General features: G+C 39.0%; 1 protein-coding gene across 6 annotated transcripts in view; it reads right to left on the minus strand.

Moving 5' to 3' along the window:
* Positions 1-26,997, minus strand: part of SPIDR (scaffold protein involved in DNA repair) — a 309,901-nt gene that overhangs the window by 215,375 nt on the left and 67,529 nt on the right. For all 6 annotated transcript variants that reach the window (XM_047783954.1, XM_047783956.1, XM_047783953.1 and 3 more), the window contains one exon: positions 6,658-6,905. In XM_047783954.1, coding sequence (XP_047639910.1) covers positions 6,658-6,905 — 248 coding nt within the window. The remainder of the gene's footprint in view (positions 1-6,657; positions 6,906-26,997) is intronic.

A 26,997-nucleotide genomic window follows, 5' to 3' on the forward strand; every position in this document is an offset into this window, starting at 1 on the left:
CTGCCTAGAACTTGCAGTACTCTGTTGAATAAAAGTGATGAGTGCATATCCCTGTTGTTCCTAATACCCAGGACACTTTTCCATTTGCAAACCCCTTTCACCAAGACAGACACAACTCTGGCAGTTATCCTCTCCATCCTCTCCATGTGTTGATGACCCTTTCCATCAACACATAAAAAATGCTGTCATTCTCAATCATAAAAAAACTCAACCTCCTAACTCTTTTCAATTAACAAACAGTTCTTTGTACCTCTTAGAGCAAAACACAATGAATTTTCTATTCATACTATCTTCAGTTTCTCTCTTTCCATTCTCTCTTAAACCCACAGCAATGTGGTCCTTCCTGACCATTCCACTGAGAAGGCTCCACATTCCCTGCTTTCCAGAGTGCAAACCCAGCAACATCAGTCTCAAATGGCTGTCCTCTCTTCTCCTTAAATACATTTCTTCACTTGCTTTCCAGGACATCATGCTCTCTTAGATTTGATTCCTCCCTCAGCAGCCTCTTCCTCTGTGCCTCAACCACTGCAGAGTGCCTAGTACACAGATTCTCTGACAGACTTTCCTTTCAATGTGTGCTTGATCTATGAAATGACCTGGCTTGTGCTCTAAAAGCAATCTGGACACTGAAGACTACAAATTCACATCTAACACAAACCCTGACAGGTGAAGTCCGGACTCCTACTCCTACTCAGATATATAATGTCTAACTGAACACAGTCAAAACCCTCATCATTTCTTTGAACAATGTCTTATAGTTTTCACTGTAGAGCTCTTTCATCTCACTGGCTGATTTTATTCCCAAGTATTTTACTATTTTTGATGTTACTGTAAAAGGAATTACTAGTGTCTATATCAATACTACAACTGATTTTTGCATGTTAATTTTGTATCCTGCAACTTTGTTGAATTTGTTGATTAGATCTAACAGAGTTTTGTTTTGTTTTGTTTTGTTTTGTGCAGGCTTTAGGTCTTTCATCACATATAAAATATACATATGATATATATGATGAATATATACCATATATATATTCATCATATATAAAATCATGATGAAAGAAACAGAAAACACAAACAAGCAAATCGATATCCCATGTTCATGGAATGGAAGAACTTAAAATATCCATACTACCCAAAGCCATCTAAAGAGTCAATGCAATTCATATTAAGATTCCTACGGAATTTTTTACAGAAGTGAAAATTTGTATGGAACTGTAAAAGACCCCAAATAGCCAAAGAAATCCTGAGAGAGAGCAAAGTGGGAAGCATCACACTTCCTAATCTCAAGCTATAAGATAAAGCTATAGTAATCAAAAGAGTATGGTACTGGCACAGAAACAGACAAATAGGAGTTCCTGTTGTGCCTCAGCAGAATCCGACTAGTATCCATGAGAATGCCAGTTTGATCCCTGGCCTTGAACAGTGGATTAAGGATCTGGTGTTGCTGCAAGCTGCAGTGTAGGACACAGATGCGGCTCAGATATGATGTTGCTGTGGCTATGGCATAGGTTGGCAGCTGCAGCTCTGATTCGACCCCTAGCCTGGGGAATGCCATATGCCACAGGTGCAGCCCTAAAAAACAAAACAGGCAGACACATAGACCAATGGAACAGAATAGAGAGCCCCAAAATAAATCCATGCATATACAGTCAATTAATATCTGACAAAGGAGCCAAGAACATCCCAATTGAGAAAAGACAGTCTCTTCAATAAATGGTGCAGGGAAAACTGGATGGTCATATGCAAAAGAATGAAACTAGACCCTTTATCTTATACCACTCACAAAAACTAACTCAAAATGGATTAAAGGTAGTTCCTGTCATGGCTCAGCAGTTAACAAATCTGACGAGCATCCATGTGGACACAGGTTCGATCCCTGGCCTTGCTCAGTGGGTTAAGGATCTAGCGTTGTCATGAGCTATGGTGTAGGCCACAGATGTGGCTCGGATCCTGTGTTGTTATGGCTGTGGTGTAGGCTGGCAGCTACAACTCTGATTCGACCCCTAGCCTGGGAACCTTCATATGTCAAAGGTGTGGCCCTAAAAAAAAAAAAAAAAAGGATTAAAGATTTCGATGTAAGACTTGAAGCCATAAAAAATAACAGCATAATGCCATCTGCAGCAACATGGATAGAACTAGAAACTCTCATACTAAGTGAAGTAAGTCAGAAAGAGAAAGACAAATACCATATGATATCACTTATATCTGGAATCTAATATACGGCACAAATGAACCTTTCTACAGAAAAGAAAACCAAGGACATGGAGAACAGACTTGTGGTTGCCAATGGGGAGGGGGAGGGAGTGGGATGGATTGGGAATTTGGGGTTAACAGATGCAAACTACTGCCTTTGGAATGGATAAGCAATGAGATCCTGCTGTACAGCATTGGGAACTATATCCAGTCACTTATGATGGAGCATGATAATGTGAGAAAAAAGAATGTATACAGGTATGTGTGACTGGGTCACCTTGCTGTACAGTAGAAAATTGACAGAATACTGTAAACCAGCTATAATGGAAAAAATAAAAATCATTCCAAACAAATAAATGTAAGACTTGATATCATGAAATTCCTAGAGGAAAACAGGAAAAAAACTCCATGACAGGGGTCCTAGCAATGATATTTTGGATATGACACCTAAAGCACAAACAACAAAAGAAAAAATAAACAAGTGGAACTACATCAAACCAAAAAGGTCCTGTATAGCAAAATAATCAACAAAATGAAAAGGCAACCTACGGAATTGAAGAAAATTTTTGAAAATCATACATCTGATAAGATGAATCAAATACATAATCAAATATATATCAAATACAAAATACATAATGAACTCATATAATTCAATAGCAAAAAAATCCAATTTAAAAATGGGCAAAAGGCTGATAGACATTTTTCTAAAGAAATTCAAGTAGCCAACAAGTGCATAAAAAGGTCCTCAACATCACTAATCACCAGGGAAATACAAATCAAATCAGTGAGGTGTCGTCCCTAATGCCTGTGAAAATGACTCTAATCAAAAAGGCAAGAGATAGCAAATTCTTATGAGAATGTAGAGAAAAGAAAACACTTTTGCACTGTTTGTAGAACTGTAAATTGATACAGCCCACTAAGTAGGACAGTCTCTCAGAAAATGAAAAATAGAACTACCACATGATTCAATAATTCCACTATAGGGTATATATCTGAAGGCAACAAAATTACTACTTCAATAAGATATCTGCACGCCCACATTCACTGTAGCATTATTTACAATAGCCAATATAAAGAAATAACCTAAGTGCCCATAAATGAATAAAGAAAATGCCTTATGTATATATATGCAATGGAATACTAAATGCTACGTGGGCATAATAAAGAAGAAAAACCTTCCATTTATGACAACACTGATGGACTCAGAGGATGGATTATGCTAAGTCAAATAAGTCAGACAGAGAAAGACCAACACTATATAATCTCACTTACATGTGGAGTCCAAAAAAAAAAACTTACAGGAAAGGAGCTCAGACTTGTGGCTACCCAAAGCAGAGGCAGGAGGAGGGAGAACTGGATGAAGGAAGTCAAAAGCTATAAATTCCAGGTATAAGATAAATAAGTATTGGGGATGTAATATATAACATGATGACTATGGTTAACACTGTTTTATGATATATACAAAAGTCACTAAGAGAGTAGATACTAAAGGTTCTTATCATGAGGTAAAAAACATTTTTCAATTTTTTTTAGTACCTATGTGAGGTGAAGATATTAATTTATAATGTATTTCACAATGTATGTAAGTCAAGTCATGCTGGAACTTATACAGTGCTATATGTCTATTAAATCTCACTAAAACTGGAGTTCCTGTCATGGCTCGATGGTTAAAGAATCCAGCTAGGAACCATGAGGTTGCAGGTTTGATCCCTGGCCTCACTCAGTGGGTTAAGGATCCAGTGTTGCCGTAAGCTGTGGTGTAGGTCGAAGATGCAGCTCGGGATCCCATGTTGCTGTGGCTTTGGTGTAGGCCGGTGGCCACAGCTCTGATTGGACCCCTAGCCTAGGAACCTCCATGTGCCGTGGGTGTGGCCCTAAAAAAGATAAAACAAACAAACAAACAAAAAAACAAAAAAGAAAAAAGAAAAAAAAAACTCAATAAAAAAGAAAGAAAGAACACAATACATATAAAAGAAGATTATTACTGTTAAGGATGCAGAATAACTTCTATGTTTAAAAACTAATTGGGAGTTCTCGTCGTGGCACAGTGGTTGATGAATCCGACTAGGAACCATGAGGTTGCGGGTTCGATCCCTGCCCTTGCTCAGTGGGTTAACGATCCGGCACTGCCGTGAGCTGTGGTGGAGATCGCAGACGCGGCTCGGATCCCACGTTGCTGTGGCTCTGGCGTGGGCTGGTGGCTACAGCTCCTATTAGACCCCTAGCCTGGGAACCTCCAAATGCTGTGGGAGCGGCCCAAGAAATGGCAAAAAACAAATAAAATAAAATAAAATAAAAATAAATAAATAAAAACTAATTGTGGGAGTTCCCATTAAGGCTCAGCAGTAATGAACCCAACTAGTATCCATGAGGATGCAGGTTCAAACCCTGGCCCCACTCAGTGGCCTAAGAATCCAGTGTTGCCATGAGCTGTGGTGTAGGCCAGCCCCTGCAGCTCTGATTCGAACCCCTAGCCTGGGAACTTTCATACACTGCAGGTGCAGCCCTTTAAAAAAAAAGGGGGGGGGGGAGATGATGTGCACAATATGACTGACTGACAAAACTGACCACATAAAATATAAACTTTTATACATTGACCCAAATATATGTACACATATAAAAGAATTTAATGCCAAATAGCAAAGCTGGAAAACTCCAATTTTTATTTGAAAGTATGGAATCAAAATAATGAGAAAAACTCAAAGCCCAGTAAACTGTGAAAAGAACCTGAAGAGTCAATTTATAACAGAGAAAGTAAAAGATTAATAACCTTACTCTCTTCAAAAAGCCTCCTCATTTTCCCACCAAGGAAAACCAAACAAACCATAAATCCCCTTTTCTCTCATCTCAGGAAATGTCAGCTCTGTTCTTCCCAGCTGCTCATTAAGCCCATTCCCTGATCCCATGTTAAACCAGCCATCTATCCCTCTTTTTTCTGCTTTTTCTCGATAAAGTTTATTTCCTTTTGACATGACAACTACTTTACTTCTTGGCTCCTCACAGGCCTTCCCCTCAAAACAAGCAGGGCCTTCACTGAAGCCTCTGTTCACTGTCCTGCTTCCAGGACATGAAACAGTGCTTGCCAGGCAGTATGTCCTCAATAGGGTTGGGAACAGGACTTTGTGTAATTGTGCAGGATTGCTGTGACTGAAACAACGACATTCAAATTCCTCTAATTAGCTTCCTTTCCCTTTTTCTCCAGAGATTTTTACAAACCACTACCATTCTCATTTGAGGCTATAACTTCCTCACTCTGGGCATAAGGCCTTCTGTCTTACTTTATGTAAACAAAAAATGGGCATAAACTGACTCAGGACACTACATTCATCCCACGAGTCTCGGTTACATCCTCATATTCTTCCCTCCACTCCTTTATTTAAGGCAGGCCTCCCTCCCCCATTTCTTTTCCTGGACATTAATGGCAATTACCCCTAACTCCCCTGTCTCCATGGGTCTTCCCTATTATTCTATAAATCCACCTCACCTTTTCTCTAGGATCGCTTTAGACACTGGAACTCATTCATGCCCAAACAAGCTTAGTTCCCCACTCCTTTTCTGCCTTGAATCCCAGATTCTAGACACTTCTTGTCTCTACTCCTTGAGTCCCTCGCCTCCTCCCCCAGCAGTTCACCGACACTGCCTGACACTGTCATTGGGCTCTCCTTGGTGTGTATCATACCTGCCCTATCTTCATGTAGACATACCCTAAACAGATCCCACACCATGTTCTTCATTGCCATGTTTATACTTTCTACTGTACTCCTTTTCCTTGAAACTCTACTGAGCCTGCTTTTGTGGCACTGTTTCCCACAAGTTCTCCTTCTCACTTTCATTAGGGTTCTGTCTTCACTGTTTTGTTCTAATTTAAAACACAAAAGAGATGATGTACAATGCAGGGCTGAGACATGCCCCCTCACATGGCACATCCCAGACCCCTTCACACACCCTTCTGGGCCCCCCTGGCCCCTATTTGTTCTTCACAAGCACACCAGCCACTTTCTTGCCTGTGAATCCTTGCTCTCATAAGTCTTTACATCTGTAAGTGTTTCCCTGGCCAACCACAATCACAAAAGTAATCTCTAGAGTCTATATTTCTACTTCCCCCTTTAGATATAAGTTACTCGAAAACAGGAACACACATTTTCTCATCTTACTTGTCTAAGACAACACCGGAACACTGGTGCTCAATAAAATTTGATAAACATAAATAACCAATTTCCATTAAGGAAAACAGTCTATATAAGCTGGTTATGACTGAAACAGTGACTGCTCAACTCAGATGAACAATTCCATATATCGCTTCCAGAAATCAGGACTCCGTAACTGATTCCTGGAATTACAATTCTATTCCATTAATCTTCCTTCCCAAGCAAGTAAGTATTCTTAAATTAACATTTTAGGTATTCGGTTTTTTTAAGAAAGAGGAAAATTTTTTAAAAAGTATTTAAAAAGGTGTAATTTAACCTTAAAAGCTTCTTTCTTGCTGAATTTTCTAGAGTCTTGGGAAGCTTTGTGTGTTTCTGGGGTGTGGATAAAACAGGTTCTGTAGATTTTAGCTTCGGGTTTATCAGTCTCTCCATAACCCGTCTTCCATCTGATCCAAAATCCATGTGGTATTTGTAAGAGGATTCTGAATCAATGAACAAGGCATTCTCCGAGTCATTTTCTTTTTCACTATCTGATGAATACTCCAAAATTTCTGTAGGACTTGTCTGAAAAATATTAAAAGAAACGTAATTAAACCTGGAGAAATCTTTATTTAAATCCGTATTTATATATGCCTACTATTCTATTCCCTTATGACTATATTCACTGAAATAACTTTGTAAATATGGTATCTACAGCTTAAACTTCTATTTTGACACAAAATCCAAAGCAAGCAAGTCACAGACTCAAAGACAAGAGATTAAATCAACTACAACACAGACAATATCTCACAGAATCCACCAAATTCAGTACAAATATTTCATTCTTCCTTCAATGAACTAAAATAAATGTGCCACACATAATATCTCAGTTTCAGAAACTGAACTAATAACAACAACCTGAATGATCACAGTCATTGTAATCTCACAGGGATAGGGAAAAAGTATTGTTTTGATTTTGACTTTTAAAGTGGGGTAACTAGTATTCAATACTTGTTAAAAACCAAACTAAGAAAATTGTCTCTTTAAGCGTAAAACACTTTATTTACCAAAGTATTCTCCAAGGATAAAGATAAGAAACTGACTTTTCCCACACAATTCCAATATAATATTTCCTAGAGGCTAGTCTGAAACTGCTAATATCAACAGGAATGAGTCACTGAATCTTCTTCCTAACATTTTCAAAATTGTTTCTTCTTTCTTCTATTCAAATTACTGAACTACCAAATAAATAAGACTTTTTTTTTGAAAACCAGATTATAAAACAGGAATTTATATTCAACAGCCAATCCTAGAGAGAAGAATCGAAACGTTCTTTTGTGGTGTTTTCTGTCTTTGTTAGACATACACTAAAACTTTTAAGTGTCATAGGTATTTTATTTTCCCAATACTTGGTTTTGCAGGTCAGTCCCACATTGTTCTAATGTCAGTAATAATTTATCCTTTAACATTCTAATTTTCCAGCCTATTAGTAGCCCCTCCTAATTTGATACCTACACTAAACTTAATATTTACTAAACGTAAATTGTATATTTAGTTGAATGGATCTTCTGTACCCAGTCAATTCAGTGCCGCTATGGGGACTCTCAAGAGGAGCCTTTCTGTTGACGGTCAGCATGGACTGTGTCAGCGGTACTGTAGCAAGCACTTGGCTAGAGACAGTGAAGAGGATACAAGTAAATGAGGGTTATCACTTGTGGGTATAAGTGTGTGCATGTGTATGCATGTAGGTTGGCATTACGGTTTTTATCATTTCCTAATCTACACACGTTAGACAAAAGGCTTTTCACATGCGGTCTTTTTTGAAGATTTTAGAGTTAAAAACCTTTCTAAGAGCTTAAAAAGAGCTCACCACATCTCCTCTAAAAACCAGCTTGGGCAGTCACCTGTTACCAGGCACATTTAAAGTATGAAAAAGTAAATTAAAGGAATTCTCAAATGAAGAGCTTTGTTTCACTATCATTTTCACAGTCTCAGTTGTGTGCCTAAATTACTGCATTACTAAAGTTTTTTTTTTTTTTTTTTTTCTGGCCATGCTCACAAAATATGGAAGTTTCTGGGCCAGGTATTGAATCTCAGCCACACCTGCAACCTATGCCCCAGCTCTGATCCTTAACCAAATGTGCTCGGCTGGGGATCAAACCAGCAACACCACAGACAAGCTGGATCATTAACCCACTGTGCCGCAGGAGTAAATCTACTAAAGTGTTTAATTACTAAATGCTGCTAACCCATTAATAAATGCACAAGGGTTGTGTGTTCTCCCCATAAAAGTTTCTGAATAAGTATTAACAATAGGGTGCAAAAAGAACCAGAGCAGCTTACACTGAAAATTAAGTTCCTCAACAATGAAAGCTTATATATATATTGCTAGAGAACTCCAAATTTTTTTTTTTTTGTCTTTTTGCCATTTCTAGGGCTGCTTCTGTGGCATATGGAGGTTCCCAGGCTAGGGGTCTAATCGGAGCCATAGCCTCTGGCCTACGCCAGAGCCACAGTAACACCAGATCCGAGCGGCGTCTGCAACCTACACCACAGCTCACAGCAACGCCAGATCCTTAACCCACTGAGCAAGGCCAGGGATCAAACCCGCAACCTCATGGTTCCTAGTCGGATTCGTTAATCACTGCGCCACGACGGGAACTCCTCCGAGAACTTGAAATTTAATTTCATCTTTCTGTTGTGGAATGTCTTTTCTTTTAGTACTCTCAAGTTCTGCCCTCCCTGGTAAAGCAGGGCTTCTCAACCTCAGCACTACTGCCATTTCAGGTTGGATAATGTGAGGGCCTGTCCTATGCACTGCAGGGTGACAGCAGCATCCCCGGGCACTACCTACTAGATTGTACCATCACTCCCCACCAGTCGTGACTAATCAAAAACATCTCTGAGCATTGCCAAATGTCCCCTGGGGGACAAAATCACCCCTTGTTGAGAACCACTGTCCTAGCAAAATGTCAACAAATAACCAGCCCACATGTGACCCGTGCTAGGCACACATATAAAGAAGCGAAGGGGACAGAGTGCTTTGTGGGGATGGGGAGTTCAGAATGCAATAGGCATAAAACAACATTGCAGATGTACCGCAACTAAAGCTTTGTTCAGGCTCCATGGGAATAGGTAGGGCCCAGCGAATAGGGACAAAAGAAAGAACTGCTGCTTAAGTAAGGAACTGCCACCTAAAACTGCATGCTAAGTCTAAGTTATTAGGCAGAGAGAGAAGGAAGTGCATCCAGGGACAAGGAACAGGAGGATCACACATATGAGGCCAGACAGAACAGAGCATATGCCAGAAAATCTATAAGCAGCAACTGACAGAGAGAAGGCTATTGAGTGCTTTGCAGACCGCAGCAGAGAAGGCAACTTTATTCAGAGGCACTAGGGGAGCCACGCGACATTCCAATAGGGCCTAACCAAGTTGGATGAGAATATGGAATGATCATCCAAGCATTCTGAAGAACACACTCTAGTATAAGCATGTAGGGAAAACAGTTAGAAGGCTCTTCCACAATCAAAGCAAAACATAAAGAGGTTGTAAGTGGTAGTGGGAGTAGACAGAAGTGAACTTAAAAGAAAATAAGAAAAGAGATATAACAATACTTAAGGACTCCCAGATGTTAGAAAAGAAAGTGAAGGCAGAGTCAAAGGGAGACCCCAAGCATCTGGTTAGGCAACAAGTAAAGAAGGGTACATTTACCAAGGATGGGAATTCGGCAAACACATCTGGAGAGGGGTGGCTGCTAATACTAAATTTGGTTTTGCTATTTTAATACTGCAATGCCTAATAACATAGTTGAGGTAAAACTGACCAAGAGACAGCAGCTCTCTGGGTCTAGAGCCTTAAGAAAGGGATATGAGATGGAGATACAGGTTCAGGAATCACAAAAACAGAAATAGTGCATGGGATTCTGAGAGTTGGAAAAGATTGTCCATAGAAATGACGTAAAAGTGAGAAGAGAAGGTCCAGGTTGGAACCTTGGGAATATCATCAACATTTAGGCTATATTCAGGTGAGAAGAGACAGAAAAGTGGATTGGATTTGAGCAAAAAGAGACTGCGCAGATATGACCCCAACATCATCTCCTGCTCAGCCCTGCCCTCAAGAGCAGGTTATCTTGAGCAATTTACTTAACTATTCTATGCCTGTTTTCTCACCTTTCATTTAGAGAAATAATAACATCTAACACATCAAGCATTTAGTAAATGTTTTAAATTTTATATTTCTAATTTTTCTATTTATTTTTTAAGTTTTTTTTTTCTTGATTCCAAAGAGGATCTCTATGTAAAGAATGAGGAATACAACAAATAACATCTTCAGCAGCCAATCAAAAGGACAAGCAATGCCTTAGCCAACAGAGGAAAAATGTATTCTTCACACAGGCATTTCTAATTTCTAATGGGAAACAAATGGCCATAATAAAAATCTTTAGGAAAAGATAGCAAGAAGCAACACTTTAGCACATTTTATTTTAGAGCCGTCCTCCTCACAAGCCTGAATCCTGATGAATGTGGAGGAACTCTCTCTACATGGACACAGAAAGGAATTACAGCACACCAAACACTAGCTGTCTTGGCCCCAGCCTGACAGGAACTCACGTTCTTTTACAAAGGATGGTGTGTGCCTGTGCACACATGTACACACACGTGTGTGTGCATGAGCGGAGGTGCCAAGTGCCTAAAATGGGAAGAGAAGAATCAAAGACAGGTCAGAGGAGCTGCAGATTGAGAAGCTCCAGTTTACATTTTATCTTTATTTTGTAGAATCTGATTAATTAGAAAGAAGGGCTATGAGTTTTGGGGTAATAAAGACTTGGTACTAAATTACAGCTCAGCTATTTTATTGTTTTGGAGTTGCACAGTTATTTCACTGACTCTCCCATTCCTCAGTTAAATCACTCAAAAATGGAAAAATTCTTCTAGAAATACTTTGAGAATTAGAGGTAACCACTAATTATTATGAAATAATTCAAGCACATGGAAAAGTATAAGAAATAAAAAATATATGTATTCATTACCCAATCACCCTTCATCAAATATTAGCACATATAATTTTTTCTTCAGTATTTATTTATTTATTTGTCTTTTTGCCTTTTCTAGGGCCGCTTCCATGGCATATGGAGATTCCCAGGCTTGGGGTCTAATCGGAGCCATAGCCACCGGCCTACGCCAGAGCCACAGCAACGCAGGATGTGAGCCTCTTCTGTAACCTACACCACAGCTCATGGCAACTCTGGATCTTCAACCCACTGAGTAAGGCCAGGGATAAAACCCGCAACCTCATGATTCCTAGTTGGATTTGTTAACTGCTGCGCCGCGACGGGAACTCCCAGTTTTTTTTTTTTTAAATGATGCAGTTGAAATTTCCTGTCTCTCTCTTCCTGTTCTAGCTTTCCTCCTTCCTAGAGGTAACTCTCTCCTGAATTTGATGTTTCATTAACATCCTGTTTTTATTCTTTTTTATCACACACACATTAAGAACTGTACAGTATTATTTTATAAGCTTTTAAACTTTGTACAAAATTATAAAATGGTATCTTATGAACACAGCTCTGAATAACCCACTTATCTCATTAATGTTATCTTTTTTATATTTATCCATGTTCCTACATGTAGCTCTAGTTCAGTGATGCCCAATGCAAGAAAGGTATATAACTTTAAATTTTCTAGTAGCAACATTAATAAAAGGATGAAACTAATTTAACAATGTTATTTAACCAAGTATATCAAGGCTATTATCATTTCTTTTCTTTCTCAAGTCTCACTAGAAACACCTTCAGCAGTCCCTTCACAGCAGTCTCAGTTTCTGCTTCCATGCAGATCAAAACTCTTCAGGGAGTTCCCATGGTGGCACAGGGGAAACGAATCCAACTAGGAACCATGAGGTTGCAGGTTCGATCTCCGGCCTCGCTCAGTGGGTTAAGGATCCGGTGTTGCCATGAGCTGTGGGCGTAGGTTGCAGATGCAGCTTGGATCTGGTGATGCTGTGGCTGTGGCATGGGCCAGCAGCTGTAGCTCCAATTAGACCCCTAGCCTGGGAATCTCCATATGCTGCAGGTGTGGCCCTAAAAAGCAAGCAAACAAACAAACAAAACTCTTCCAGCCTCCACAAACCCAGTTCCAAAGCCATTTCCACATTTAAGGTATTTGTATCAGCACCACCACACTTCTCAGCGCCAATTTCTATATTAGTCTGCTCCGGCTGCCATAGCAAAATATGAAATAGAGGAAGAGAGAGAGAAATTTTCTCTGCTTTTCTTGGAAGGCTAACCAACTGGTGCCCTCTGAAAACTTTCATATATGCTTACTTTCTTCAGGTATAAAACCCAGTTACAGAAATAATACAGAAGAGAAAATTAGTATCTTTTGCAGCAGAATAAATATTGCAGTGTTCAAATTCAGAGAGCCAAAGAATGACTATGTAGCTATGATTATAGCCAATGTTTAAAACATAATAAAATTACTAGTATAATTCCTTTTCTCTCCTCTGATCCAATGAACTTTAGAACTAAAAGTCTCCTGAATTAGTAATTAAATATCACAAACAACAAGATTAAGACATGAGCAAGGAGTAGTTCCTGTGAATTGGTCAGCAAAGGTAAGGACAACATCCCAACCTGTCCACAGCTGAAGTCACCTGTAATTTACCAAACCCATACTGGCTCAGTTTCCAAAAGTCAGCAATACGCTGTGGGAGACATCTGATACAATTTATTTCTGACCAGCCTCCTCCCTGTGGCAGAGAACCAACTGCCTTTCTACCAAGGGGATAGCCATCCATTTCCAAGCAGCCACAGGGGTGGCCTCCAAGGTATGAACTATGTGTCACTATAACAACTGACCAGAGTTGAGACAAGCAGACTCTTGCTCTGCAGATCTTGAATTGAGAGATACAGAGTCTGGGAAGTAGAAGCTGAGACACACTAATGACAAATCTCTAAAGGAAATATCCAGGAGTTCCTACTGGTGAGGCTCCCAGAGCTCCCTGAGGCCCAGCTCGCCCTTCAGCTTTTTCTTAGGTTCCTCAGGGTACACTTGCATGATTCCAAAAAAAATTTACTCTTCCTCTTAAACTGTCTACATTTATTTTCTGTTACTTGCAACTAAGAAGATTAACCATGTGCTAAATACAAGTACAGAAATGTTCCACTGAACAAATACTTATTAAGTACACACTATGTGTAAGGTGTTATGCAAGAGTGAAAATTTAATGAGACATAAAGTGCTTGAAATCAAATAAAGGAGATATTATAAGCATGGCTCATGTTAAACGATCCAAATGGGCAAAGAATGGGGCCCTTGTTTCTTGCCGATTTGAAACCAGCAGACATACTGGAAGAGAGTAAAACCTATACTGAGTCTCATAGGATTGAAAAATTCTTAACATATAAATATAAAAAAAGAGAAAACACATAAGGCAGGAAAAGTACTATGGGTATTTCAAGATAGGCAGACAAGTCTAGACAAAACAGAGTTTAGAGTTCACGTTGGGAGGCAAGATACAATAGCGACATTAATTCTCAAGATTCAGTGTGTGGGGGTTCCCTTGTGGCACAGCACGTTAAGGATCTGGCACTGTCATTGCAGCAGCTTGGGTCACTGCTGAGGCAAAGGTTCGATCCCTGGCCCAGGAACTTCCAAATGCCACAGCAGCTGCCAAAAAAAATGGAAGGAAAAAAAGGAAAGGAAGGGAAGGAAGGGAAGAGAGGGAAGGAAGGAAGGGAAGAAAAATATTGGGTATGTATCTAGAGAGAGCACACCTGTTCTCTTACATAAAGATAATCAAATGACCCATCATCAATGGAGGATACGTTCTAAATTTATTTATTGGGCTAGTAATAAATTTGGGCAAATTCGCTCACATCCTTCCAATGTGGCTTCTTGGTACCAGTGACTGCTCTGGGTCAGTGGTACAGTACATGTCTTCAGACTTGTATCTATTCCCAGTCCCATTGCTGAAATGCAAATTAAGTTACTATATTGTTTAAATGTACTGGAAGTCATTCAGCACACTGGCAAGTGCTAATTCATTTCTGGTCTACTACTTTAATAATTACTATTCTAAAACTGTTCGGTAACCAAATAGCACTAATGAAAATGATAGGGATGGAGTAGGATAGTTACACAGGTAGTTGTATAAGTCCCAGTAGGGGACCACAGATAGAGAAGGAAACCTAGGGAACTTTGGGAGACCACTATAAGTTAATGAGCACTCAAGAAAGCCAACAGAATGAAGCAGACTTGCTTAACTATAAACCACAAGTCATGCCTCCGGTCAATAAGAGAAAGATAAAAAGAGGCCTGCATTCAAGTTCAGCAAGAAAATGGCCCTAGGGACCAAGGGAGGGAATTTAAGGACTGCCCTTCTGCTGATCTGAATAAGCACTCTGACAGTACTAGTTTGACCTTATAGGGTCAAATACTCTCCTACTGGATATGAATGAGGAGCTAATAATGTAAGCCTGAGGCTACTCAAAGAATGAGGAAGAGGCAGTCTTTTCCCACTCCCCAGTTCCCTTGGATTATAAAAATTTAGCCCACCTAATCCTCAGGGCAGAGCCTCCTTGCCTGCCTGCTTGCATCTCACAAGCATCATATCTTAATAAATCTATTTCTTGCCTATCATTTTGTCTCTCAATGAATTCCTTCTGCACCAAGGCACAAAGAACCTGAACCTCCGTAAGTCCAGACACTGGGTGAGTAATTCTAATTTAAAAACCGTGGGTTCAAGTCCCAATCTGGGTTCTGGCTAGTTTTAAGTCCTAAGTGCTGTCAGTTTCAAAAATACTTCAGATAAAGAATTACTTGGTTTAAGTAAAGTACTAGGAGAAGCCAAATTTCATGAGTCAGGATAGTGGTGGTACTACCAATTGAAACAGAGAACACATTTATAAGCAAAGAAAGGGGAAAGAAGATAATTCTTTGGAACTAAAGGAGTTTTAAATAATCTCCAGACTAGCCTAGAGACACAGAGCTACCTGGCAGGAGGCTGGAAATTCAGCTGCTTGGCCAAGAGGCCAAGCGGCAGAAGAAATGACCCAAGACACTGACCTATAAGATGCCCTCATGGAAAACACCAGTGAGGACAAGCTGGCCTCAGCACTAATTTCTAGGCCCCCTGAACCTAGTTAAGGTGAATTTATGACTTCAGCCTCATAGTGGACTATCTCCTACAGATTGTATGATAGGAATCACAATGGCTCCATGACTTCCACTACTTTCAGAGATTGTTTATTTTGATCATCTATAATACTGAGTGCCAAGATTATTAAAAAAAAAAAAAAAAAAAAAAAGGACCCCCAGCAACTCTCCCTTATAATCTGGCAGTTACCTGGCAGTGCATACAACATCTGGGTGATAGGAAGAGTGAGAATGTGTGTGGAAACACATTCATACTTATGTGAGTTGATTAAGAAAAACCCAAAATTTAAAAAACCCTGCAATTTACTAAATAGGTGGATATTCAACAATATTATATACTATCTTTTTTAGAAAACAGATTTTAAACAACTATCATAAATTTTAATTAAAAACTTTAATTAGCATAATATTCTATGCAATTCATCTGATACTCTAAAGCTACTTCCTAAAATCCTATCTACAAATTTCTTCATGAGTTGTTCAGGAAAGATTCTTGTAAGTAAAGAGCTACCCATGAACTCAAGTGTCCTAATTCCTATAAATCAAATCTTAATCTAAATCTGTGTATGAAAGTCCAGAAGTGTAGGGTTTCCTGGATAAAAACTGTGTCCACTAACAAAGGGAGAAATTAAACTGCAAGATTAAGCAGATCCTCACATTAAAGAAAATGTAACCAATCAGCCAAATGAAACACTGCTCTTAATTAAACATTCAGAAATTAAAGCTTTTAATTCTAAAATTTATAGAAAGGTCACACTAAGAGCAACAATGGACCATCAGTAATAAATGATAACCTATTTTTATTTTTTTATTACTCAAATGAATTTATCACATCTGTAGTTGTATAATGATCATAACAACCTGATTTCACAGGATTTCCATCCCATCGTCCAAGCACATCTCCCCATCCCCCAAACTGTCTCCTCCAGAGACCGTAAGTTTTTCAATGTCTGTGAGTCAGCATCTGTTCTGCAAAGAAGTTCAGTCTGTTCTTTTTTCAGATTCCTCATGTCAATGAAAGCATTTGATGTTGGTGTCTCATTGTATGGCTGATTTCACTTAGCATGACAGTTTCTAGGCCCATCCATGTTGATAAAAATGCCAGTATTTCGTTCATTTTAATGGCTGAGTAATACCCCATTGTGTATATGTACCACATCTTCTTGATCCACTCTTCTGTCGATGGACATTTAGGTTGTTTCCATGTTTTGGCTATTGTAAATAGTGCTGCAATGAACAGTGGAGTACATGTGTCTTTTCGAGTTGTGGTTTTCTCTGGATAGATGCCCAGATGTGGGATTGCTGGATCAAATGGTAGTTCTATTTTTAGTTTTCTGAGGAATCTCCATACTGCTTTCCACAGTGGTTGCACCAGTTCACAATCCCAACAGTGTACTAGGGTTCCTTTTTCTCCACACCCTCTCCAGCACTTATTGTTTGTAGACTTTTTGATGAGGGCCATTCTGGCTGGTGTAAGGTGGTACCTGATAGCAGTTTTGATTTGCATTTCTCTAATGATGAGTGACGCTGAACATCTTTTCATGTGTTTCTTGGCCATCTGTATGTCTTCTTTGGAGAACTGTCTGTTTAGATCTTCTGCCCATTTTTTGATGGGGTTGTTTGTTTTTTTGGTATGGAGCTGCAGAAGGTGTTTATAAATTTTGGAGATGAATCCCTTGTCAGTCGATTCACTTGCAAAGATTTTCTCCCATTCTGTGGGTTGCCTTTTCGTGTTGTTTAGGGTTTCCTTTGCTGTGCAGAAACTTTTAAGTTTGATTAGGTCCCATTTGTTTATTTTTGTTTTTACTGTCAGTACTCTAAGAGGTGGATCTGAGAAGATGCTGCTGTCGTTTATGTCAGAGAGTGTTTGGCCTATGTTTTCCTTTAAGAGTTTGATAGTGTCTGGTCTTACATCTAGGTCTTTAGTCCATTTGGAGTTTATTTTTGTGTATGGTGTTAGGGAGTGTTCTAATTTCATTCTTTTCCATGTGGCTGTCCAGTTTTCCCAGCACCACTTATTGAAGAAGCTGTCCTTTCTCATTGTATATTCTTGCCTCCTTTGTCATAGATTAGTTGATCAGTGGAACAGGATAGAAAGCCCAGAATTAACCTCTTTATTTTTAAATGATACCTTTGTAGCTAAATACCTACTCAAGTGGTAAAACAAAAGAAAGACTAAACTAAAATCATTCCTTGAGAAAACCAATTATGGGACAGAAAAAGCTCACTTTATTTCATGCAAAAACAAAAGCCTCAAGCCCTGGTCTCAGCCCAGGTTAGAAGGCGTTCCCCCAGTGAAGTACCTTGTGTGCCTACCAGCCCTGCCGTGCGGGCAGGTGCTGGCTGCACCCTACCTGGCAGGGCGAAGTCCTGCAGCACTGGTTTCTGCTCTCCAGGGCTTTCCACCCAATTACTGGCTAGCCCAGACCTGCCCTGCGAGGATCTTACAAGATCAACAAGAGCTGGACTATGCTAAATTCACCATGTTTATCCAGGTTCAGCCTCTTTTTCTTCAAGTCACACTAAAATGAGAACAGTTGGGAATCTTAAGGAAATAATAAGAAAATTATAAGCTTTTATCTGATTAGAAGCTTTTAAATCCAATAACAACCACTAAATATTTTTAAGGAGGTTAAAAGGTAGGAGCAACAGCAAAAATGCTCAAGAAAATATGCCACAGCAACTGTGATGGTAAAATTACCAAAACCAAGACATTGCTTAAAAATTACAGGGAATGAAAGAGTACTGGTGGCTGATAAGCCTACAAATTTAGTTAACAAATGCTTTAATTTTCACTTCCAATTCTAAAATGGAATTCAATCACTTAACAAATTAGTTTAATGCCTGCTATGTATCAAAATTCATTCTGGGTACAATGGATATAGTGGTGGAGGGGACACCAAAATCCTTATCCATGTGGTTTTTAAATTCTAGTAGAATCATAACATACAGACAGACACAAACTCCTTAACTAACGTGGGCTGTTCTCTGGCTATTTATCAAGAACTAGCGTGAAAAAGAACTAGTGTGAAAAAGGATAGCAACACCACCTAGAATGGAAGACTCCAAGCTACTAACAATTTTATGTTCTATTGGGATTAAAAATAAATAAAAGCAACATAATTCAAGACAACAGAGCCTTAAACTACAGATAGGAGATATACTTTCACTGTTTACTTTGTATGCTTTTTGTGACAGAAACTTTATCCATGAAAATCACTGCCAGCTACTGAGAGGGAAAACAAAAGCTACAGATTTTTCTCACACATTCAGGAAAAAAAAAAAAAAAAACCACCACATCTTTTCTGAGGTAAACAGGTTTAACAAGCTACACCCATGGTTACACCTCTGTAAACCACTTGGCTTGCCTTCCTCAAACCAAATATTTCCAACCTTAAATTCCAGCCTGATGAGAACTACACAACTCAAATTCTACCAACATGGGTTCACGAAAGCACCACTCCACCTCATCTTAGTGTCCAAAATGTCTGCTCTGAGGAGCCCAACGAGGAAATGAGAAGCAGCAGGGCAAAGGCTCATAAGAGAAAAGGTGACAAAGAGAGAAACTGCAACATTCAAGAAGGAACCTGCTGGGTCAGTCAAAGTTCACCCAGCAGCAGCTGATCATAAGAGCCTGCGGGCCCAAGGCCACAAAGGCACTGCAGCAGAAGCAGAGACCCACCAGAACCAGGATCACATGGCCTGGCAAATGACTCTAACAAAGAAAAGCACCCTCCCTCCAAGGAATATAGCATACAACTGGAATATGGATGCAGCCTGTGACACAACCTACAGACCATTCTCTCTGTTTAAAATATATTAAAAGACACAGCCCGTCTTTGTCAACACTGTTGTCTAGCAGACCCAGACAGGGGCAGGCACATGTACTCTGGTTTGCTGGAGGCTAAGGGGCATCCAACTCAAACCTACACTCAAAAGAAAAGCCTCAAAATTAACAGAGAAGCAAAAATGCCAGCATACTCAAAAAATTAATGTGTTCATTTATGCAAATAAACCCAGAGGCAAGACATAGGTTGTTGCTGGTTATAAGCCAGGCTTTGCTTTTATTGAAGGCAAAAGAATTAAAATGCTATACAAACTATTAGGTACAAAATAAGCTACAAGAATATACTGTACAACATGGGGACTGCAGACAATATTTTATAATAATTATAAATGGAGTATAGCATTTAAAAATAGTGAATCACTATATCATACACCTGTAAGATATATAATATTGTACAGCAACTATATTTCAATTAAAAAAAAAAAAAACTAACCTAACCAAAACTAAAATAAAACCCTACACAATGAGGATGGGGTTGGGGTGTGGGGTTGGAATGAAAGAAATGGAGGGAGGAGCTTGGAGAAGGGAGAAGACTTTAAAGGAAAAAAGCCAGGTAGGAGTTCCCATCATGGTGCAGCAGAAATAAATCCAACTAGGAACCATGAGGTTGTGAGTTCGATCCCTGGCCTTGCTCAGTGGGTTAAGGATCCAGCATTGCTGTGAGCTGTGGTGTAGGTTGCAGATGCGGCCAGGATTTGGCGTTGCTGCAGCTCTGGCGTAGGCTGGCAGCAGTAGCTCCGATTAGACCCCTAGCCTGGGAACTTCCACATGCCTCGGGAGCGGCCCTAAAAAAAAAAGACCAAAAAAAAAAAAAAAGAAAAGAAAAAGAAGAAGAAAAGAAAAAAGCCAGGTAAATGCCCTAAGGAATGAGGGAACACAAAAGCAAAAACCGTGAAAAGCTGGTACACAGACTCACAGGGTTACAGGGCCTAGGGTGTACCCTCCAAACATGGGTTCCAGGAGGTGTTAATAGGCATTAAGAGAAAAGGGAGCACTGCCATCAATCACCTTAAATTCTGAGATTTCTTAGGAGCCTTTAATATGTCCTTCCGCAATGTGACCTTTAGGAAGAAGTTGTAATTTTTCATAATTTCTTCTACTTCTATCCTCTTACATGTTATATGCTGAATATAATTTAGTATTTTCTTGACAACTCACAATTCTGTTTGTGGATAACCATTATTTTGGACTTGGAGATACTGCAGTTCTGCAAATGCCAGATGGGTTTCCTTTCCCTCTATTTACAAGGTTGCTGGCTGGCCTTGATCCTATGATGCCCAAGTGTTTCTAGCCACCTCTCTGATTGACTATCAAAGTCACAGACTTCTTGTTTGCTTTGGGTTTGAAACCAGGAAATAGGCTCAGTGTTGGACATCAGGAGGACTATAAAGGCTAATAAAATATAGATTCTGCTCTTTAGATATTTATATCTGGGAGTTCCCGTCATGGTGCAGTGGTTAACGAATCTGACTAGGAACCATGAGGTTGCAGGTTCGATCCCTGGCCTTGCTCAGTGGGTTAAGGATCCGGCGTTGCCATGAGCTGTGGCGTAGGTCGCAGACGCGGCTCGGATCCCACATTGCTGTGGCTCTGGCGTAGGCCCAGTGGCTACAGCTCTGATTCGACCCCTAGCCTGGGAACCTCCATATGCTGCGGGAGTGGCCCAAGAAATGGCAAAAAGACAAAAAAAAAAAAAAAAGAAATTTATATCTGGCTACTTGTCCACAACTGAGTGAAGGCAAAAACACGTGCTGTAAAGGAAATCTAACAGCAATTATTTCAAAGGTCCAAGGCCTTGTTCCAGATCCAAGGTTAGCTGAAAAGCCTCAATCGGACTTGTGGTCATATCTTATATAAAACGAAAATGTTTCTTCAAAATAATTAAACCTTAACAAATTAATCGTCACAAAATTCCTTTGAGGTGAAAAGAGGACAAACTAGGTAAAATTAACCAGAGGAAGATAAAATTATTTATATGTAGTTGTCCATTGTTACACATTTCATTAAGTGAAGAGTCTAAGGAATTCCCAATATCCACACAGGATCCTAAACACATGATACCAGCCTCTGTCTAGAAAATAATGCCAGCCAAAAGAACAGAGGAAAATTTACAAACAAACACACACACACACTTAACTTCAACAGCTACAAAAATGCAACAAGGCAAAATGAAATATCTTCAGAGATTTAGAAGAAATTTGTCTGTTGCATTTTCCATACATAAGGGTCAATAAAGGTGATTCAGCAAACACTTTACATTAGTATTAAGGAATTTAAAAGGTATAAAGTTTCATGATGCTCATTTTATCATTATTTCAATAACTAAAAGATAACATTTAATATACTATTGGGAATTTTATTGGCCATAATGAGCTAAAACTATATTATGTAATCTGGACAAAACTCTACTTAAAAGACACACATGCACTCTCGTGTTCATTGCAACACTATTCACAATAGCCAGGACATGGAAACAACCCAAATGTTCATCAACAGAGGATTGGATTCGGAAGATGTGGTATATATACACAATGGAATACTACTCGGCCATAAAAAAGAATGACATAATGCCATTTGCAGCAACATGGATGGAACTAGAGACTCTCATACTGAGTGAAGAGTCAGAAAGACAAAGACAAATACAATATGATATCACTTATAACTGGAATCTAATATCCAGCACAAATGAACATCTCCACAGAAGAGAAAATCATGGACTTGGAGAACAGACTTGTGGCTGCCTGACGGGAAAGGGAGGGAGTGGGAGCCTGGGGTTATCAGATACAACTTAGAATAGATTTACAAGGAGATCCTGCTGAGTAGCATTGAGAACTTTGTCTAGATACTCATGTTGCAACAGAACAAAGGGTGGGGGAAAATGTATACATGTAAAAATAACTTGATCACCATGCTGTACAGCAGGGAAAAAAAATTGTGTCATTCATCAAAAAAACAAACAAAAACTATATTATGTAGATAAGTCATCTCTAAAAACAATTACTCTTTAACATTCATGCAAGAACATGAATTATGAAAAAAAAGTGTCAGGCCATCTCAGTCTCTATAAAAGCTAGGCACAGCAAGATAGTCTACTCTTAAGAAGATACTTGGTTTAATCTGTAAATTCAAATTATCTTGGTGAAATTTTAAAGACCTATGATACTATAAAGTTATGCTGGGCTTGCCTTTTGAAGTCATATAGAAACTTCTTACTTGAAAATAAGGTAATGCTGACTAAAAATAACCAATTCACTAAAAAAGCATATTTGAAATATAATTGTAACTATCAGAACATTTTATATATACATGAAACCACATACATAAAACACTGTATAGCAGAGCACTTAAAACCAGCAAACATTCACCTATGTTTCTGAGCACTGATTATGGAGTGTGTCAGGAATGCTAACTCAGCAACCAACATGCAGTCAGAAGGGCTGCTTTTGGAGTTCCCTTGTGGCACAGTAGGTTAAGGATCCAGTGTTATCACTGCAGCATGCACAACCAAAAAAAAAAAAAAACCAACAAAGAACGGCTGCTTTCCTCACTGGCCCTTGATAGCATATGAGAAATGATCTCTTGGAATATTCAAACTGATAGAAATATCTTGCACACTCAGTACCTTGATCATACTGTACTACTGTGTCTAAATGGTATATCCAAATAATGTAATCTATGGTGAACAACTGCCTTCCTTCTGCGAGGGTGGGTTTGGTCAATCACTGAGCACTGTTACCAGCTAGACAAATCCTCCCAGGAACCAGTAAGATTATTACATTCTGCACATGCTGCTACAGTCATTGCTTGGGAATCAAGCATGTCATGTGCAAGCCCTCGGATAGGACTCTTGGAAGTTTGTGCCTGGTTCTCCCAACTGCTCTTGATGCACTCTTCTTCTGTAGACTGTGCTTGGTATCATTTGCTGTAATAAACCACAGCCTCAAGTATATAATTTTCAAGTCCAATAATTCCTCCTAACAAATCATTAAATCTAGGGATGGTCTTAGGTACTCCAGATGCAGAGTTTATAGGATTTTATTAATTTTAACACACTCTCCATCATTTGAGTAGAGAGATAGAAAGCAATCTACATAATCCTAGTATTCAGGTATGGCTGGATATAACCTTTGGATATTGTATATTCAAATCTTAGAGAAATATCAGGCCCCACTCATGCAAACCATTTAAGATTAGATAATTAAGATTTTAAATCAAATCATCTAGAACAGGGTCTGGCAAATTTTCCTGTAAATGACCATATACAGTAAGTACCTTAGTCTCTGAAGGCCATATATGTCTTTCGCAAATACTCAACTCTGCCACTGCAACATGAGAACTGCCACAGACAACACATCAACTGGTTCCAACAAAATCTCTTTTGCCACGACAGATAAGGGGCTTGATGCAGCCTGCAGCTACAGTTTGCCAATCCCATTCCAGAACAACTGAGCTTCAATAAAAACAATTTTTCTCAATTTCCTTACTAGGTAAAGAAAAGTACAGGTTAAAAAATAATAAAACAAAAAAGTAAACAAATGAGAATACCAAAATTCTTTTCTTTTTTTTTTTAAATTTAATTAACTAATTTTATTTATTTATTTATTTTTTGTCTTTTTGTTATTTCTTTGGGCCACTCCCGAAGCATATGGAGGTTCCCAGGCTAGGGGTCGAATCAGAGCTGTAGCCACTGGGCCTACGCCAGAGCCACAGCAACGCGGGATCCGAGCCGCGTCTGCAACCTACACCACAGCTCATGGCAACGCCGGATCATTAACCCACTGAGCAAGGGCAGGGACCGAACCTGCAACCTCATGGTTCCTAGTCGGATTCTTTAACCACTGCGCCACGACGGGAACTCCTCAAAATTCTTTTCTGATGAGAAATTTCAACATACCTTAGTGATAATAAAAGTAAAATTCCAATCACATAATTATAAATTTTAAAATTCAACTTAGTATTTGCTGATATCCATTTGATCTCAGTACAACACCATCAGAAGCTATGAAGAGAAAATCCAAGTGTAAGTTGGCTCACTGGCACTGGGTACCCCTAGAACTGGCTGACATATCCCTACACTGGTTTTCTATTGCTTTGTAACAAATACCATAAACTTGGCAGCTTAAGACAACATACATTTACTAGCTCACAGCTCTGTTGTCCAAACTTTCTCCAGGCAAACAGAGTCCAGGCACGGGAGGCTGACTTCTCAGTCTCCCAAGGGTAAATTAAGTTGCTGACTGGCTGCTTCTCTTTTGGAGCTCAAGGCCCTCTTCCCACCTCACCTGGTTGTGAAAGGTTCATTTTCTTGCAGTTGTCAGGCTGAGGTCCCTGCTTTCTTGCTGGGAGACAGCTGGGAGCTGCTCTTAACCTACATAACTTTCCACATAGCCTCCTCCATCTTCAAAGCCAGCAACGGCAACGGATAATTTTATTCCTGTGGGATCCTCATACAACTGCTTGCAACTGATTCTTACAATCAAAGTTTAAAACATTTAATTTACCCAATAACTAGATTGAGTATTGCTCAACGAATATGTTGAAGTATGCCTGACAAAATTAAAGCCCCTAAAAATCACTGAGAGGTTTTGAAAAGAGTTTTTTAAATAGAAAGGATCCTACCCTAACATTTAAGATGACAGATTTCTGGACTTAATCCAAACTTCTGAGACACCTGGACCAGCATTAACACGAATCTTAAGCATATAGGTAACACATGACTATGAAGTCAAACCAAAAAAAGCTTTTCTATCATGCTATGTTCTTAATCACACTCGTAAGAGCCCCAAATCTATATAAATTCCTTCCTTCATCATCCACAACTTGTTGATTTAATGAAAACTATCCTAAAAGAAACTGAACAAAACAGGAAATTTCTAACTTAAGAATGTAAAACAATTAGAGTTATTTTCTTCAAGATCTTGATTAAAAAAATTTTTTTTTGTTTTCTTATTAGCTATTAAGTCTTAATCCATTTTACCAAGACAAAAAAGAAAGGAAAAAAAAATTTCTAAACTAGACAAAGCAAAATAAGAGAATTACATGCCCTGAGAACTTTCTACCAGTTTTGGCTACAAATCTACCTGGCTACAATTATTAAAGCTAGGTGTTGCTGGAGTTCCCATCGTGGTGCAATGAAAACAAATCTGACTAGGAACCACGAGGTTGTGGGTTCAATCCCTGGCCTTGCTCAGTGGGTTAAGGATCTAGCATTGCTGTGAGCTGTGGTGTAGGCTGCAGACACGGCTTGGTGTTGCTGTGGCTCTGGTGTAGGCCGCAGCTACAGCTCCGATTAGACCCCTAGCCTGGGAACCTCCATATGCCGTGGGTGAGGCATTAAAGGACAAAAAGACAAAAAATAAAGTTAGGTGTGGTTATCAACCATACTTTAATAAATAAATAAAAAGGGGATTACAAACTTAAAAAAAAAAAAAGATCAGGTGCTATTGTTGAAATGGCCTTTCTTGTCTTCTTGATTTAATTAGGTATAATTGAAAGCTGAGCTGTCCAGAACAAATCAGAAGATTAAATCTCAGCTAAAAATGAGGATAGAATCTAAAACTAAACTGTCACAAAGAGGCCCAAGGTAGAGACAAACAGGAAAATAACCTCTTTTTGTTAGACAGCTATAAAGAAAAGGAAAACAAAAGAGAACCTAAATAGACATTTTAGACTTCAAAGTTGCATAAGAAAGGAAAAACAATTAAACAATTCAGAAACATATTCACAATAGGACAGTCTATATTTTTGTTTTCTAGGTAACAAAGTTTAATTGCTTAGAATAGATAGTCTTCACTTTGGAAGTTTATATGGACAAATAATGATATACCTAAAACAAAATACGGTAACTGGTTTTAATAGAACTGATTTCTATTATGCTATTTTAAATTCTAGGGAAATACCAGGTTTATTTATTTTATTTTTTTCTTCTGAAATCCCTTTTGATTGACTTCCTCCACATCTGTCCCTAATCCTATTTTTAAAATTTCCCAGATGGACCAGAGAAAAAAGACGGTTTAGTAGAAACCACTACCACACCTAAAATGAGTAAAACAAATTAAGAGAACACAGGTCAAGAACAGCTCAACTTCTATTAAAAGAAAAAAAGAGGGGTTCTTATTGTGGTTCAGTGATAAAGAACCCAACTAGCATCCATGAAGACGTGGGTTCGATCCCTAGCCTTGCTCAGTGGGTGAAAGGATCCAGCGTTGCTGTGAGCTGTGGTGTAGGTCACAGACTTGACTCAGATCCCAAGTTGCTGTGGCTGTGGCATAAGCAGGCAGCTGTAGCTCTGATTCAACCCCTAGACTGGGAACTTCCAAGTGCCATGGGTGCAGCCCTAAAAGATCAAAAGAAAAAAACCCACAATACTAACACATACACACACAGCTGACAGCAGGCTTCATAGGTAAACCTCAGGCATGAGCACTTTCTACAATTTATTTCTCCTAGGCCTGTGCCCCTGAACACTTATTAATATCAGATGACTGCTAACTTTTACGCTTTTAAATTAGAAATTTTAAAAAATGGAACTTAAACCAGAATACTACATTTTAATACAACCAAATATTGACATAAATTCAGCAAAAATTTTAAATAACAGTAATTTGGGCCTATCACAAAAATCCCCCCTTAATTCGCAAATTAATCAAAATGACTTATTTAGGATCTACTCAAAAA

The sequence above is a fragment of the Phacochoerus africanus genome, chromosome 6, assembly GCF_016906955.1.
Source record: "Phacochoerus africanus isolate WHEZ1 chromosome 6, ROS_Pafr_v1, whole genome shotgun sequence".
Taxonomy (NCBI): Eukaryota; Metazoa; Chordata; class Mammalia; order Artiodactyla; family Suidae; genus Phacochoerus; species Phacochoerus africanus.